At 36.8% G+C, this 17,806-nt stretch overlaps 1 protein-coding gene across 1 annotated transcript; it reads left to right on the top strand.

Moving 5' to 3' along the window:
* Positions 1 to 502: 502 nt before the first annotated feature.
* Positions 503 to 16,975, top strand: LOC149087864 (uncharacterized). The gene is made up of 4 exons (XM_089242139.1): positions 503 to 760; positions 7,974 to 8,446; positions 11,380 to 11,445; positions 16,539 to 16,975. The coding sequence occupies exons 1-4, from the start codon at positions 646 to 648 to the stop codon at positions 16,722 to 16,724; spliced, it is 840 nt and encodes a 279-aa protein (XP_089098265.1). The 5' UTR covers positions 503 to 645; the 3' UTR covers positions 16,725 to 16,975.
* Positions 16,976 to 17,806: the final 831 nt, after the last annotated feature.

The raw sequence follows: 17,806 nt of genomic DNA, 5'->3' as shown, positions 1-17,806 counted from the left end.
ATTTTTAATCCACGAAATACAATTATCGTCAGTTTGGCTCAAATGCTGCATTTCGCGTGCTCTATTTGTACATGCCTGTACAGAAGCGAATTAAAACTCAAAATAATCTTTATAATACGCATGCGCTCGGAGAATAAACACATATTGCTACTTTATGACTAGCCGCTAGTGATACTACCACCATTGAAACAGTGTATATATATATATCACTAGATGACAGCAGTAACATTCGAATTCAGAAGACCAAGTAGGAAACAAGTCTTTCATGTGTAAAATGATCATCAGAAGTTATTAAGTCTATTATCATAAATGTCAACATCAACAATGGCTGATCATTGAGCTTATATAAGCTCCATTCCATGTATAAGCTCGATGATATGGCTGATTCAAAATTTCTTACATTCCTGTATAGAAGCAAAGTACAGCTAGGAACAATCTTCACAACACGCATGCGCGCTCGAATTGGACACGTCTCGATCTTCAGTGGATAGCCGCTAATGATAACCACTAGAACAGTGTACATTCACGACGCTAGATAGCAATAGCAGCATTCCGATACTGACGAGTATCCGGGAAGGAGCCTCTTCGATGTGTAATGCGATCCTCATCAGAAATTTATCAGTCAATTGAAAATAAATATCAACAATGGCCGAAGCTGACGAAATTACGAGTCGTAAACGGGAATTGAGGAGGCGGAAAATTCTCGAAAATGCCGAGAGTAGACTCAAGAAAATCGCTGGAGCGGGGGGCGACTCTTCGGGTGAGCAACAATGGTTTCTATTAAATGAGACTTTTCACGTTATTATGAGACTTCCCCCCCCCCTTAAAAATAGACTCCCACTTACCTTATTGATCACCAATTTATTATTGTCATGTACTAAATTTATGATTTATTGCATCAATGAATTTGGTATTGAAGGTTATAGGAAAAAAGCTTGTCTATGATAAGTTGAAGTTTCAATGAATGATTCCATTTATATTGTAAAATATTCTAATTAGTAGGAGGAAGTCATTGAAATGTGTGCTAATTATTTTCAATTATCTCTCCGTAGAGTAATCATTAATAATAATATATATATATTTTTAATAATGTGATTATCACTTATTCCCAAGGGATCAGCATGATCCGTCCAGGGAATTTGTTAGTGTTAGTAAACATCCATGCCCGAACTGGGATTCGAACCCAGACCTGCACAGTGAGAGGCTAGCTCCTTAACCACTCGACTGCCAGGTGGCAAATGTGTGAAAATTAATGTGTTACATTTATTGGAGATTGAGCATGTTGTAAAACTTCTTGAATTAACGAGATTTTATTCACAGCTATGTGGACAGAAGCTTTTTCGAAAGAAATATTTGATTTTAATATATCTATTGATTTTTTCACAAAATCCAAATTAAAAATACTCACAGAATAGCCGTGCGAGTTGTGTGTTTTCCTAATTAATATCATTCTCGCCATTCCACATTTGGCGATATGGGGTCATTCAAGTATTACGTAAGCAGATTTTCAGTCGTTTTTGACCCCCTGCTCCCCCTTGTCAGCAAAACACTGAACCCTCCCCCCCATCCCGTCAGCAAAATTTTGTCAGCAGCTTAGAATATTTCATATCTTCAAAAAGGAGTGGTTGATGACGTAAGCAACCTTCAAACTCCCCTCCCCCCTTGTTATCAAAAGTCAGCAAATCTGAAACCCCCTCCTCGATGCTGACGTATTACTTGAATGACCCCTATGCAGTAAAACTCTTCTTTTATGGATACCTACGGGACAAAAAAATTCTTCCATAAATGAGGTTTTACCCTTGTAAATGCATACTTTCAAGTTAATACGAAATTTTCGGTTGTGCCAAAACAGTGATACGTAGTCAATATAATCCTCCCAAGTTTTGAAAAGTAGGTAGCATCCCTTAACCTGCTTTTCTCTACCAGCTTATTGTTTCCATTTTGTTTTGCTTATTCTGTGCCGTTTATGCTCTAGTGCTTAAGCTGCTTTTTCGGTACTGGTTTCTCTCCATTATGGTTGATCGCATTGATGTCATATTTCTACACTGTCTATAATTGAAAGGCAGAGCAGCGTGATCGAGTTCTGTATAAAGATGGCCTATTTCCAACAACTATGAATGTTCCACCTGTCATTCGCCTATGAAGTTGGTGGCGAGAAAAGATGTGATGGCTTCTGTTGGTCCTGTAAGTTAAAGGTTCCCCCATACAATGTGAAGGTCTATCTGTGGTGGCACATGTGATTTGAAGGGAGCTGGCTCACGATTATCAACATTTTGAAAGTTACATATTTGTGGGTGAAGAGCGAAAAACAAATGCTTGGATTGCTGACGAACTGAAAATGTAGTAATGAGTCACCTAGCAACCCTAGCGAATAGCACCAAAATGGGTTTGGCAATAAAAAAAAGTCACCAAATCACGGTATACCGTATATTGGGAATCAACTTCCTTTCATTATCTGAAGGAAATCATTATTTGGCCATAGGAGAGAGAGAGAGGTGACTGCGAGAGGGTTTTACCGTACTTAATAAACACTATTCTTAACAACCCCAATAACTACACGTACAAACAATTTCTCATTAATAGGTGTTGACTATACAGAAACGAAACTAACTAACTACAGTTGAATCCCACTTTAACAAATACTGTTATAGCGAAAATCTTGTTTTAATGAACACTTTTTTTCTAATCCCCCAAATAAGTTGACATTGAAAAAATGCATATACCTGAAATTCCTTTATAACAAAATTTTGTTATAATGCAGTGATTTTTCTGATCTCTTTGAGTTCATTATAATGGGATTCAATTGTATATAAACATGTTAGAACAATAGACAGTGAAACTTCTCAATAGGGGGGGGCACCAATTGGACCAGAGGTTTGTCCCTTTAAAAGAGGTGTTCATTATTGAGAGCGTTCCTGAAATAGAGGTTCTGGGACATGCCAGTAACACATTTGTAATACAGCTCTCACTGTTCTGATTTCTGTATGGGCTTCATGTGTTGAAACAGCCTTGCTAACAACTGGCACTACAGTAGCGGTTGGCTGAACTTGGTTTTCTGTGATTCCCAACTTTGAGCCGTGAATGTGAAGCAATCTTTCCGTTAAAGAGTCTTGTCACAGAAAGCAACAGGCCCACAACAGTACAAATATTCAGTCATAACACTTCACTCATAGTTTGAAAAATAGATGGGAAGCACTATAATAAGCATTACATGTGAAAAATAACTTCGTGATAGGTTCACAACATGCATGTATATTCCAACATGTAGGCCTAATTTGTTAGAATTTCTGTGCAGAGGAATACAGACAAGGTGCATGTGTGGTTTAGTAGTAGCCCTGCTGACAATGGCTTGTTTAATACTCTTACAATTACACAAATCTTGAGCTAGGCAGTAATTCCTGTGGTGAAGTTGGTTTTCCTCGGTTTTACAACTTCAAGGCAGGGAGGCGAGCTGGTCTCCCATTCACAAAAGAAAGTCTCTCCACAGATAGCAGGCAGACTTACAACAAGATACTTTCATAACATGAAAATTAAAGTATTTACCATTTCTGTTTCAAAATATGGAAGATGGTGGTGGCAGCACTAGCAGAACATGAAACACACATATGTTAGGGACACTCATGTATGCATGCACAACACATTTGTGTACATACCAGCTCGTTAGAAATTTGAACGTTCTTATACACGACAGGAATGTGCATTTGAGGTGCATGTGTGGTTATTAGTGCAGTTGAAATTTGTTATAATAACACCCTCTCCAACATTGTCTTATGCAAAACTCATGTTAGGAGGTCTTTATATCAAAGGTATGGAAAAACAATTAACTTAAAAGAACTTCTATTTCGGCTGAAAAAAAAAGAATATATGTAATTCATTTTGTTATAAGCAGTTTCTATGAAAATGCATCAGATTAGAAATTGCAATAATTAATTACATGCACGCATGTATGTACCGAAATCTCCAGTATCAAAGGTCAATGTAAAACAAAAAAACAACAAAAATTGGCAAACAAAAACACTGATTTTGTTCAATTCTTTGTAAAAAAAGAGGGCAGAGCTGAATTCGGACATGGTATTGTTTTCAATTGTCTTTTTAGGTCATTATATTGGATGAAAACTAACAAAGGATTAATGGGAGAAAAATTGGAATTTATTACACCAGTCGTTATAATGGAATGGTCGCAATAACGCATGGTGTTGTTATAATGAGTGTCGGCTCTAGTAGTCGTTAAAATTCAATACATTCATTGAATGTAGTGAGGGATGTTAAAATGTATCCATCTAGCTAGTGATTTTAAGTAGCACTTATTTTTGGGTTAGGGTATTGAAAATATAATATATACAACCTCTGACAATAAAGTTTGGTCAATGAAGTCAGAATGGCCGATATGGCAACACTGGCGAAGCAAAATACTGCACATGCGTAGCGGCAGGTGTTGACCATCTGCCGCCGCCATTGTTTAGTTGAGCGTCGTTTGTGTTCCGTGAAAGACTTGTTTTACAAAGTGCTTGTTCAGTGCATTGGTTCTTAACTGAGAACAGGAAAATAAACGAACAAAAGATCAATTTAAAGTTTTGTTTTAAGCTTGGCAAGAAACTCACGCGATGCTGGTACGTGTTTATGAAGATCAAGCACGGTCCATGAAGTGTGTGTACGAGTGGTTCGCCCGTTTTAGAGAAGGCCGGGAAAGTGTTTCTGAAAGTCTATCCACAAAGAATTTCTACCTGAGGGAACGACGATGAATGCTGCAAGGTACATTGAAATTTTGACCCGTTTCATGAAATGTCTACGCAGAGTACGACCTCAGTACGCACAACAAGGTTCATGGTTTCTTGTTCACGACAATGCTCACCCTCACACAGCCAATATCGTCAAACAGTTCCTGGCAAAAAAGGCGGTGGTGCAAATTGAACATCCACCATACTCGCCAGATCTTAGTCCTCCAGACTTCTTCCTATTCCCACGACTCAAACTCGCTTTGAAAGGAAAGAGATTTGACGATATTCCTGACATCCAACGAAACGTGCCGCGGCTTTTGAGCTCCATCCCAAAAAGAAGACTTCTTGCAAAGTTTCCAGGACATGTATAGGAGATCTCAGTGGTGCATAGTAATGGGAGGTGACTATTTCGAAGAACAGTAAGGTAACTTTCGTTAACATTTCACCTACGTTAATGTTACAGGACTAGTCACTGAACTTTATTGTCAGAAATTGTATTAGGATCATCCTGAAAAATCATGCGAGAACTTATTTTTTGGTTAGGTCTTATTTTGGGGGAAACATGGTAGTTCAGAGTTTCGGACCATCAAAAGAAAATAATTTTAGCTGATGCTGGAAGTGGTTTTTCATGTGTGTGTGCATGATAAAAGTTGAAATGTTTTGGCTGGCAGTCGCTCTGCACTGATTCATATGAATCAGAAGATATTATTGAAGGATGAATAGGTTTTTTTAAATAAAAATTGATCAAAAGGAAATCTCCAGAGGGATTCATTAGCAAGTGTATATTGTGCCTTACTTGTATTTATTTTAGATTTATATACAAGGTGTATAATTAACACCCCTTTCGAAAAATTTGATGTTTCTAAGTGCAATATTCGCTGAAATATTTGAATTGAAAAGTTAGGGGGGGGGGAAACAGCATAAATGAGAGGGGAAAAGCATTTTCCGTTAGTTTATGCTGGTTTTTTCCTTCAACTTTTCTTCAATTTTTGAATTCAAATCTCTCATTTGCACTTAGAATGCACTCTATTGCACTTAGTTCCACTCTTTTGCAACTTGAACAAGGAACTTGTTATTAAAAACATGCCAAGTTACACTTAGAAATGTGGAATTTTCTTTGTTGGCCTCAAAAGAGACAAAGGTTGCCGGCTCACAGTTTGAGAACCCTTGGTGTATTAATTTTGTTGACCCACATCTTCTATTTTAAATACTAGAGCTAATAATTTGACGATATGGTAATATTCTGTTTCCCTTATAGTCATAGAAATGTGAATAACCTCATTTAAATGCATTTGCAAAGATTTTTTTCAAGAAAATTTGTTGAATGGCGTTCTGCTTCTGATGATCTTAGTTGCTATACTATCCCACCTTTCTGGAATCAGCATCACTGTAGAGTTTATGGACCATGCTATTAACCTTGTTTACAGACTGATACAGTTACTTATAATCAGTTTTGAAACTGTTTCCCTAATTATGTCAATCATCTGTATGTTAATTGGAAAATCTATTTTCATTAGAATTTGTTCAGAAGAAATCTGTTGGTTTCCACACAGGTTGAACAACACAATTCATATCAAGTGGTGTTCAATTTCGATGCATTCTGGTCGAACAATGCTAAAACAGGCATTAAATTATAAAAAAATAGAACTCTAAAAATTTTTGAATTAGCATTTTAAATTCTTTCTACACTGACAGTCGTCACATTGCTGAAATTCCTCACTAGTCATTCAAATACTTTTGGCTGATTAATTCAGCTTAGATATAATCTTTTTATAAATTTAGATCTTGTGGTTTTGATGGTTTCCAATCACCAAAACCCGTAATTATTTTTCATACTGACTGGCTAAACAATAAATCTAATGCAAAAGGCAAATACAATTTAGACATACAAAGAGTGCCGCTTTCAAAGGAAAACATGTTTTTATTTAATGTCTTATTACAAGTGCTCATAAAACATGGGGTTATCTATAGGACTGACTCTACGGTTCCTTAATACTTTGCTCAGCGAACAGAATGTTAGCGCATGGCTGTTTCAGCCAAAAGTTAAGGTCTGGAGGAAAAAAAAATTCACCAGCGCTATGAGGCAAAATTCAGATACGTCAGAATATTTTTTAACTTTTATTTTTGAAGAATTACTTTTTAACAAATTGGTCAGCAGCCACTAATAACCTTGGAAAATAAAGATAAAAAAAAATGGCCAGAGGAAAACAACGTCTGAATGCTCGTGGATTTCCTCCAACCAGTCTGTGTTTTCTTATACAAAAGTAATGATAATTTTTGTTCTCTACCTTCAAATTATCCAAAATATTAAAAAAAAAAAAACTTTAAATTAAACTTGACATTTTAACATTAAATTATATAAAAAAACGTTAGGGGAATTTGTAAAAGTTTGAATTAAGCAAGCTCCACTGTATTCGCCACCCCTCTAAACCTGCTGCCAAAATTTTCTGACTTCATGACAGTGCATCTGCCAACGTGGGAAGGAGGTTCTTGAATCCTGGAATAGATGATAAAACTTTTATTTGAACTGTTTTTTGAGGGGGGGGGGAAACCCATATGTATTTCTAAAACGGGGGTGTACAGGTAAAAACATTTTAGACTACGGTGCAGAGTAATGCTGACGCTCGCATGCCAGGAACGTGTACTTATAGGTTAACCATGTGACACATATTTTAAGGGATATTTCTCATAATTTTTGTCGTCTGACATTCTATAATATGTCATGTTTTTTTCTCTATTTTCAGCAAAGCCTAGTTTGATTTTTGAAATCAAGAATTGAGATTATTCACATGACTTATAAATTAATTCCTTTGACATATTTTTGGCTTTGATTGGCAACTTTACTTAGCTTTGGAAATTTTTGTAGCTATAACTGGTAACTTGCATTTGACAAGTTTTTTTTGCAATATTTAGCAATATCCTATATGGATCCCATATTTTTATGAACAAAATATGGTCAGCCTAGGCTTTTATTGTGTTTTGTGTATAGATACTTTTCTACTATGGAACATCTTTAGCAGGCCGGATGAAACTTTTTGATGGGCCATATTTGGCCCTCAGGCTGGAGTTTGTGCACCTTTCTCCTAAAACATTTGGCTTGCACCTAAATTGTTTTTCGATTTATCATGCCCTCCATGGTCTTAAAAAGTAGTAAAGGTTTCTGGAATGGAAAAATGTTACTGCTGACTTTAATTAATTTATCAAACTGTTTTGACTAAACATTATTAATCAATAGGTGTCTTTTTGTACCCCTAGGTAACATTTCAACCAACCTCTCTGATGATGCGGAAAAGAACCATTCTGATGCTGAGATCTCTGCTACCGGTGTCGAGGATCGTGTAACTAGTGCCAAAGTATCGCCGCCACCGCAGAGAGGTACCAGCATGTGTCAGGGTTCCATCTTGCTGAATTCCAATTACTCCTCGGGAGAGTCCTTCGATCAGGATACGGGAGATAGCAGCAGCCCGGCTTCTGTCAATGGCGTCTTCAGTCGTTCTACTTTCGATGACTCATACATATTTCCTAAGAAGGTTTCAGATGCCGAAAACAGGTCATTCGGAAGAGGGAGGGCAGACAGCAGGCGTAATAGCAGCTGCACACAGATCATGATGGAGAGACTACATTATTCTTACTTCAGGTTGAGCGTCCTGAGGCCATGGATTATCATACTTGCAGCTTTACTGACAAAGACATGTTTCGGCATGGGTTATTTAAACTCGCTCTTGAAGGTAAGTTTTTCAAGTTAATAAAGCTTGATGGATATAACATATTTTTATGAATTAGTTTGACTCTGACTAATATGTCCCATACTTACTCAACTATTCATTCCACCTTTACACGAGGAATCAAATACAGTGGTGAAGAAATTGGAAGCAGTAGGCACAGCATCAGATTAAACAAAAAGAAAAAAATTATTGATGGTAGCCCAATGTTTCTATTCGTTCTTGTTGCTCAACTCTATAAAATTCAAAATGCCGAAGACGACCAAGGTAGGGAGTATGGGTATGTTTTGGATTTGTGAAGGGTGAGGAAGAAAATGAAATATTATATCTTGTCAGACATGGAAACCTGAAAAACAAGTCTAAGTCTCATTGAAGGGTGAGGAGAAAAAGATGCAATGTACCGCATAATGACCAAGGTTCTGGTCTGGAGAATTCGATGCAATTGGTACACAATGAGAGAGAGAGACAGATAAATCTACACAGAAATCCTATGTTTAACCAGAAAATTAGTTTAATAAATTTTAAACAACTTACTCAAACAATTAAACAGATCAACATAAAATAACTTCAAGATCTCATACCAGTTCGCATACAAGTCCAATGTATTATCACAGTCCAAGGAGGCAGTAAAAACCTGTTGACTGTGTTTCAACCATACGTTGATGACCTTGAATGGCATGAGCGAGGTAGCTATCCGACAACATGGATCCATGCAACAGGAGGGCGTGGTGAAACAGGAAGCTACTAAGCCTGACTGGAAGAGTTTGGGTGATGATTGGCAACAAACGAGTTGACGTCTGATCAAGGCAGAGTGTGGCGATTTTCATCGGGTGAGAGAGTGGACAACCGATAGTGCAATCAGCAACAGGCAAGGCGACGGCTGAGTATAACCAAGACTCTGTATGACAGTTTACATTGGACAGGAAAGCAGATGACTAGTACCACTGCATGATGATCTTGATGAGTTGAAACCAGCCGGTCGCGAGCACTTCACTATTGAACTTGTTACTATGAAGTCAGCATACTGCTGGAAGGAAGGATGAACGACTCATCAAGAGCCGACTATTTAAGACTTTAGCTTAGATGAGAGACAAAAGAGTGTGACTTGATCGTCAGGATGCCAGGTACGACCCAACTCCAGAGACTGACCATCTCAGAGAAAGTTTATCAGAACATGACCAATAAAGAAATAGTATAAAAAATTTTCATAAACAATGACATTGAATTTTGAAGAAAGCTTTAGTTACATTACCAAAGTGGCAAGAGTAACAAACAAAATAGCGACTTGATCAATATCAGACATTTTTTTTCTTTTCAGTTTATGAATAAAGAAAATATCAGATTTTTATCTAACCGTGCATAAAAGTAAAACCATTCAACAATTTATATATAAAATGACTAGATTAGGACTCTTTCCACCAAGGGTCTATAGGTAATGCTGCAAAGAGTAAAAGAAGGAAAAAAGATGAGTCAAAACATAGAAACGTCTATTTAGGAAAAAAACCGGTTGTAAAAGAGCTTAGTGATGACCCTTTTTCACTATCAAAATGCTTCTCCGTGTAAGGCTTGTGTGGTATTTTCGCTAATTGGCACCCATCCTGTAAACTGGCTAGCATAAAAAAATTTTGTAAATTAAAACAAAGTAATAACATACAAGGTGTTTCCAAAACGAATCATGCTATAATTTTTTGTGCGTGAACCAGTGAATCTATTGAGGCATGGTTTGGTGCATGTGTGGTGGCAATTGTAATGCATATGCTTGAATTTTTCCCTGTCCGCAGAAGTTTCTGGCAGATCGCCGATGAGTGAGGAAGTGTGAGTGGCACTTGATTTTGGTTTTTGACAAAATGGCAGTAAAACTTAAACAACGCTACTGTATTAAATTTTGTGTAAAGTCTGGTGAAACTGAGTGGAAACAATCTGCAAGATTCAACAGTTCTTCAAGATTAAAGCAATTGGCACTACACAGATAAAGTAGTAAGTAGTGCAACCGCTTCAAAGAGGGCAGCACATTGGTGGAGAGACCACAGTTGTGCTGACTGTCGTTTTTGACACCAGTGACGTGATTCATCACAAGTATGCACCACACGGCACAACCATCACGAAAGACCAGTTCCAAGAGGTTCAGAGATGCAAAAAGCAGGACTTGTGGGTAATTGGCAACTCTATCATGATAACGCACCCACCTATTCTTCATATCTGGTCCATTTCCTGGCTAAACACAACAAGACTGTGCTTCTTCAGGTTCCCTGCTCTCTCGACATGGCTCTGTGTGTCTTCTGGCTCTTCCCCCCCCCCCCAAGCTTAAAATGCCCCTGAAAGGGTCCAGATTCCAGTCAGCGAGCTATCTCAACTTCTTAAAACCATAGGCAATACAGAGCTCAGGTAGCTGTGTACAGAAAGAGAGCTTTGCCCGATAACATGTTTACTTCTTCCCCCCCCCTCCTGTCAATCAACTGCCAGTGGGCAGAGTCAGCTTCTGTTCAAAGTTTGATAACAAGGGGAGAGAAAGGATGGTTTTCCTTTCCCTTCGAGTTAATGTACAATTATGCTGACAGCATAAATAACAGAAAACTGTATTTTTTCTCTTCCTTGTTTTGTATTATAATAATAATTATTTTGTGTTGGGGGGGGGGGAGCATTTATCAGCGTATACAATCGAAAAAAATATTCCTTCTTGAAAATAGGTGGTGTTTTCCACTACTGCACTTATGATGCAGATCAGGAAAATTTTGATAATTGCTTAAAGGGTTGAGGAATTAGCTATTGAACAATGATAAGCCCTTAATATTATTATAAAATTATAAAATATTATTGTGTAGCTGCCTTCTCAAAATGCATAATTCGTTGTGGCACTCAAACTGCGAAAATATTGTATACATATTATTCATTTTCTGTGCATCAAAAATTTGTAATATTTGTTCCTTGTTTTCTTTCAGAGCATATTTCTTCCATTCCTTATACTTGAGCTGGCGTTTCAAGTATGGGCCAAGTTAGAATTACAGGTAATATATTTTTCATCGATATCATACGTCATTGTATAATAATAACACATTCCTAATGCCACACATCATATGCAGTGAAACTTTGCTATAATGTTATTTGGTACATATATAAAAAAAACGATGAATCTCTTTACAACAATATTTTTTACAAACCTTGTTTGGAATGACTTTTAATCTGATGTTAAATTGCTCTTGATCAGTGCCATCTTAATGCATTAGCTCACACAGGCCCTCACAAAAGGGAGATATAGTTGAAATTTTTTCAAGAAGTATGCATGTAAAATTGCCTAGTAAAATTGCCTTAGGAAAATCACTGAGCCCCATGTTATTCTTAAGATGGCCCTGCTCTTGATACAACTATATTCTTTACTACTGTAAATCTCTCTGTAATGTCTTGCTCAAAATAGCCTTGAATGTATATTTGAACACCTCACTAGTTTTTTTTTCTCCTGAGGAAATCTTGTGAAATCTGTATTTTGCATCATCTGACCTTTGAAAGATGTAACAAAGTTTCCATTGTTGCTACTTTTTGTGCAAAGCACAAAAGTGTAATGCGTGAACTCCTTTACGGTGGGGAAACATGTATAGAGTCAAATCCCAATCTAATGAATAGAGAAGACTTGACAATGCAGCTTGTTAAATTGAGGAAAATCATTTTAACAGTTTTGATGTTAACACAAATATACTCACAGAGACTTGAAAAAGAAATTGTTAAATTGGTGTTTGCTATATGGGGGGGGGGGGGGGCAACTGTACATTCTAATTAACTAATTAATTATACACATGGTTCGTACTCTTCCAACGAAAAAAAATTCAAGGACTATTCAAGCACTTTTCAAGGTAAAACTTAAAAATTCAAGGACTTTTTTTACAAAAGCATATTTTTAACATGAATAGGCGCATATTTAATTTTGATTAAAACTTTCAGAGATTACATTTCTACCTACTTTATTTCACATCATCTGTAATGAATAAAGGAGGCCACATACACATATATATCATACAAAACATATGACACATTGAATAACACACTTCGTGCCTGTCCATTTCCTCATTGAAACGTAGTTTAGTCTCTAAATATTGCAATTAATTTCCTTTTAAAGACTAAAAAAAAGAACTCTTCTAAAGATAAAAAAAAGATTAAATTATTTCTTTCATTAATTCTGAATTTATTTATTTCATTAATGCTGGAATAATTTCTTTCATTAATTCTGGAATTTTTTCATCAATTCTGGAATAATTTTTCATAACTTTTGGAATAATTGCTTTCATCAATTCTGGATTTGTTTCTTTCGCTAATGCTGAATTCTTTTATTGATTCTAAAATTATTTCATTAATTCTGGAATTATATTTCATTAATTCTGGAATTATATTTCATTAATTTTGGAATTATATTTCATTAATTCTGGAATTATATTTCATTAATTTTGGAATTATATTTCATTAATTCTGTAATTCTTTCTTTCATTAATTCTGTAATCATATCATCGATACTGAAATTATTTCTTTCATTTATTGTTTTAAACTCCTTTAAACAACTATGGATGCCATTAGAAAATAACGGAGATGCGCCGACATCCAACGCGTCACGTGATCTTCCAAGTAATTATGTAGACCACTGACGTCATACCAGCACCTGTACTAGAACGCGGGAGGGGGGGGGGTAACTGCCCCGGGTGGCAATTTTTAGGTGAACACCGTTATAAAATTATCGAATTCCGAATTGGTGGGGGCGGCAAGACAATACAAAAATCCTAGTTATGGCCCTGCGTCATACTCCCTCCAGTAATATAAGCTCAATGGATTTCAGCGCCGATTCACCCATTGAAGTACAGCTTGCATTTGGCGACATTTTTGTCTGGCACACTCAGCAACCAATCTTGATAGAAGGGATTTTTCAGCCACACAAGTAATTAAAAGTACACACACTTGTTACTCATTTTTTGTTTTCTTTCTTTAAAGAACCTTATACAACCTTAGACAGCATGAGCGGAGATACGGGGGGGGGATGTGAAGTTGACTGATCTAATGTATATATGCATATATGAATTGACATCATCATCGTGTCCCCCCCCCCCCCCAGACTTCCAAGTCAATTTCCGCCTATAGTTGACAGTAATCAGAGGAAGCTTCACTCACTTACGGACCGAAAGGCTGAAATTATTTCGGCAAAAATTATGACACTTTTTTATTAAGATATTGATTTCTCAAGTCCTCCAGAAAAAATACCTTGTACAAAAGTTTAATGACTTCCAACGACTCCAAATACGTCTACATACGATCACAGGATACATGCTACCATAAAGCCGGGTTTTCCTAGAAGTGGGTTGTTGCAATACCTTCTAGAACAGAAGGACTTCTACTCTAGAAATAGGTATTGGTTGGTTGTTGGGGGTCAGAGTGTGCCGACTGAGCTGAAGAAAAAAAACAACGATCGGAAGTTCATTTTGAACTCTAGCTTTTATTCCATAAAAGTTGCAAGGAAAAAAAACAAGATCATTTACGATCATAAAAGAAATAAATAAATAAAACGGCCGACAAATAACAACCGGCAATCTCAGGGAGAAAAAAAACAATCCCGACATAGACGCGGAAAAAAAACCAGCCTACAGTACAAAGCCGAGCTCCCGTGAGGGTGAGAGCATGCCGTCAGCGATTTACATATTGCGTCGGGCCGAGCGGTTCCACGTGCACAGAGAATAAAAAGGGAAAAAACATTCCAACATAGGTTTTTGGCGCCGCATGAACCGAACTGTATCATTTCGCGTCGACAGAAACGTTTTACATAATCACACTACGTGTTTGTGTATTCCTACCGTGGCGCATCAGCTCACGGCCCTGCTATCAGCTACTCTGTCATCTGCATGCTCCGGTTTGAAGGGAAGCATCGAGCTCGATGAAGGGAAGTGAAAGAAAACAAAAATGAAGAGAAGATCGGTAAAACGAGTGGCGCACAACGCATTTGACTCCTCCAGAAACAGTCGACCAATCACGCCCGACGTAAAACACTGCCGTGTGAGGCTTGTTGCGCTCTCTAGGAAAACAGTCGAACTTGTTTTCTTATTATTGGTGAGTGGACAGCGTGTCACGCTGGGCGATTCACTTTGCACGCAGCACAAAAAACCTGCTCCTACGAAAACCCGGCTTTATAATAATGGGGAAAAACGTGCTTTAAATCCAATTATCCAGGGTTATTGGCTACTAAGGCTTTTTCCCTGTGCTTTGTACTTTTTTAAGGACGTCACTTACGAAGTAAAAAAAAAAAAGTGGCGAAAACTATTTCGGAAAACACAAATTTTTCAAGGACTCTCACAGAATTCTTAAAAAAAAATTCTTTTTCAAGGACTCTCACAGAATTCTTAAAAAAAAATTCTTTTTCAAGGACTCTCACAGAATTCTTAAAAAAAATTCTTTTTCAAGGACTCTCACAGAATTCTTAAAAAAAAATTCTTTTTCAAGGACTCTTATTTATTTTCAAGGACTTTCAAGGCCTTGAAAATGAACTTTTTTTTTTCAAGGACTTTTCAAGGTTCGTACGAACCATGATACAGTAGAAGACGGATGTAGTAAGTACAGCTTATGACAGGACTTGTTAAATTGAAAAAAATGTTTAGCCGCCAGCCTGATTTCGTAGGATCCAAGCGTGGTATTTTGCTCAGGAAAAACTGTCTTAAATTATGTTTTTTTTACTTTTCCTGTGTTAAAATATGTTGTGTAATGGAATCAAAAAATCTTGTGTCATCCCTTTGACTCCAATTAAAAAAATTACTCCAATTTAACAACCACATTTAAAAAATTTTAGGCACCAACACAGATTCTCTAGATGCCATGGCAACTTAGTGCCTGGGATTTATCCAGTCCTAGCTTATAATAAGAATCTCGCTATTATGAGTGGTTGTCAAAGAGCTAGCTTTGAAGAAACTTGCTGCTTATAATGACAAGTCTGTTATAACGACTATTATTATTTTTGTAATTGTTAGCTGTTGTTATAACCGACTTCTTTGGTAAATTAGCCTGTGGGGGCATTCTCTGCTGGTTCTACCAACACAGATTTAAAAGAGATGTTTGGACTGTGGTGACATTAGATATTTTTTTATGGGGGGGGGGGGGGGTGTTAAAACTCAATTGAATACATTAAGTAATATGGATATGACTCCCCTAACTAATGTGCCACTTAACTTTTGGGCACTGTCAAAACATCTCAAGATTGAGCAAGGGTGCTGCAGTGAGACCCTAGAATAGGCTTATCCTAGCTAATATGGACCGGACCTAGGATAATACGAACCTTATGGAATTTTGGAAGTTCAAGATATTTGTAGGGTACAGTCTTCCAAACTCATTTTTTTCATTGACGCCCCATCTTAAAAAAAAAATAAATTACTAAAGCCTTCGAACTAGTCCAAGCCATAAGATTCCATGTTGTACCAGTAGCTTCTACTGCCCTCTTGGCCCATTCTCCAAAGGGGCAAAGTCTCTACCTTCACAACCTATAAAGCTGTCATTACACACTAGAGCATTATGTGAACTAGTTTGTTATGACACAAAACATTTTACTGCTCTTAATTTTAAAATCATGTTATAAAAAGTGCCTCGGACAGCCCAATACTCAGCTAATCAAAGCTCGGATAATCGGGGCCCTCTACTATGTTTAGAATTCCAATGTCATTCTCAACAGTGCAGTGAAAATAAAAACTTTGGGAATCCCTCGATCAGGCAGGTTGAATTCTTTTGCTGTTACGATAGTGCAAAACAAATAATAAATTTCCGACTGTCTGATTGTGTAATAAACGTGGCAATATTAATTACTGAGCCTTTTTATTGTTTTTATAACAAACAGTTTTTAATTTATTCGCATAAAGAATTCATGCATCGAGAAATAGTGTAAATATTTTATTTCATTATTATCATTGATATTGATCATTTCAGTAAAATTCTGCCGATTTTCAGAATTTGATGGGGGGAAAAATTGACGATCATTTTTTTGTTTCTATTCCTTTAAATCAGAGTCTACTGCAATTGGGTATGAAAGTTTTGTTTGTGTGTGTATCAAGTTCTATTCCATGTTTATGATTTACTTTGTTCATTTCTGCAGGTTATCTCTCGCCAGTCTTCACCTTCGGTCCTGATGGGAGTCCTCATGCTTTCAGGCATTGCCCCTTGTGTAATTAATAAAATGAGTAACACTTTGAAGTTAGTGCAGAATTTACTGCAAGACTTAGCTGTATACGTTTTCACTTTTGTAATTTCTCATTACGTTTGCGAAAATTACATTTCATGAGATGCATGCGAGAAATTGTATCTTGGGAACAGTATGTGTTCACACTATGTCGTCTTTTTTGTTGTTTTTTTTTTGTATAAAATATTTATCGTATTGAATGTAAATTATGTATTTATGTTGTTATTTTTTGTGTTAATGAGGTTGTATTTCATTTATTTGAGCATCGTTCTCCTCCTCCTCTTGTATTGTGATCGCAGAAATAAATGTATATTAAAATTTAAATTAAGACAACGCCTTATGTTGTTACTCAGTATTTGTGATATCACTATCTCTAGTTTTCTTGTACAGGCCTAAGTTTTTAATTACATGATATGAATGTGAATGGTATCACGTCCATCAGGAAAGTCTGGTCTTAATTTTATTGGCACAAGGGGTGAAGGTGAGAAGGGGAAACAAAATACCAGTTGCGAAAAAAAATTTCTGGCCATGAATTTAGGTCTTTTAAATTTAATATAGATTTTGACGAGTTCCAAAACCATAGAGTACCAAAATATGACTGTATAGCAGTTCTCAAAGCATTCACAGTGGCTCTTTGGGGGAGGGGGAGCATCGTCAAACATTGTTAAGAGCTTAGGTGCATAGATGAAATGGCTAGGCCTGAGGTTCTTAACTTTTTTTTAGTAGCGATGCAAAATCAACAATATAATAAATTTTGCATGCTGTGGATTTGTTCGATTTTTGATAATGAAATCAATGGTGCAGTAAGTGCATTTATAACAGGACTTTATTTTATTTGTAACACTCATCTCGGAAGCCCTTGTGACCAAAGTTTGGGTCACGACCCATGGGTTAAGAACCCCTGGACTAGAGAGAGAGGCTAAGGGGTCAAAGTCTAGTCCTCTTAGAGCAAGGGACTCTTGGGCTTATGAAAGAAATAGGATATGAGACATTTAATTTTAGGGTGCCATACTTAAATGGAGGGGTGGGGGGGGGGAATAGAGTGAGGGTAACTGTAGATAAATGAGTCTCAGGTAAACGGATAGTATAAGAGGGGAACCAACGTAAATGATAAAAATTAAAATCTTAACTTTGATGATAAATGCTCAAAGAATTTAATATATTTTGCAGCCAGCAACGAAATT

The sequence above is a fragment of the Pholcus phalangioides genome, unplaced genomic scaffold (genome assembly GCF_987345545.1).
Source record: "Pholcus phalangioides strain wild (caught in Gottingen) unplaced genomic scaffold, Ppha-v1.0 ptg000003l_1, whole genome shotgun sequence".
NCBI lineage: Eukaryota > Metazoa > Arthropoda > Arachnida > Araneae > Pholcidae > Pholcus > Pholcus phalangioides.
The sequence above is the reverse complement of the archived record's forward strand: the minus strand, read 5'-3'. Positions and strand labels throughout refer to the sequence as shown.

What these genes read in the sequence shown, in the direction of transcription:
- LOC149087864 (XM_089242139.1), top strand. Translation starts at nt 646, where the DNA reads ATGGCCGAAGCTGACGAAATTACGAGTCGTAAACGGGAATTGAGGAGG. An exon ending in AGCGGGGGGCGACTCTTCGG is followed by an intron (nt 761 to 7,973) that starts GTGAGCAACAAT and finishes TTGTACCCCTAG; the next exon opens with GTAACATTTCAACCAACCTC. An exon ending in GGGCCAAGTTAGAATTACAG is followed by an intron (nt 11,446 to 16,538) that starts GTAATATATTTT and finishes TCATTTCTGCAG; the next exon opens with GTTATCTCTCGCCAGTCTTC.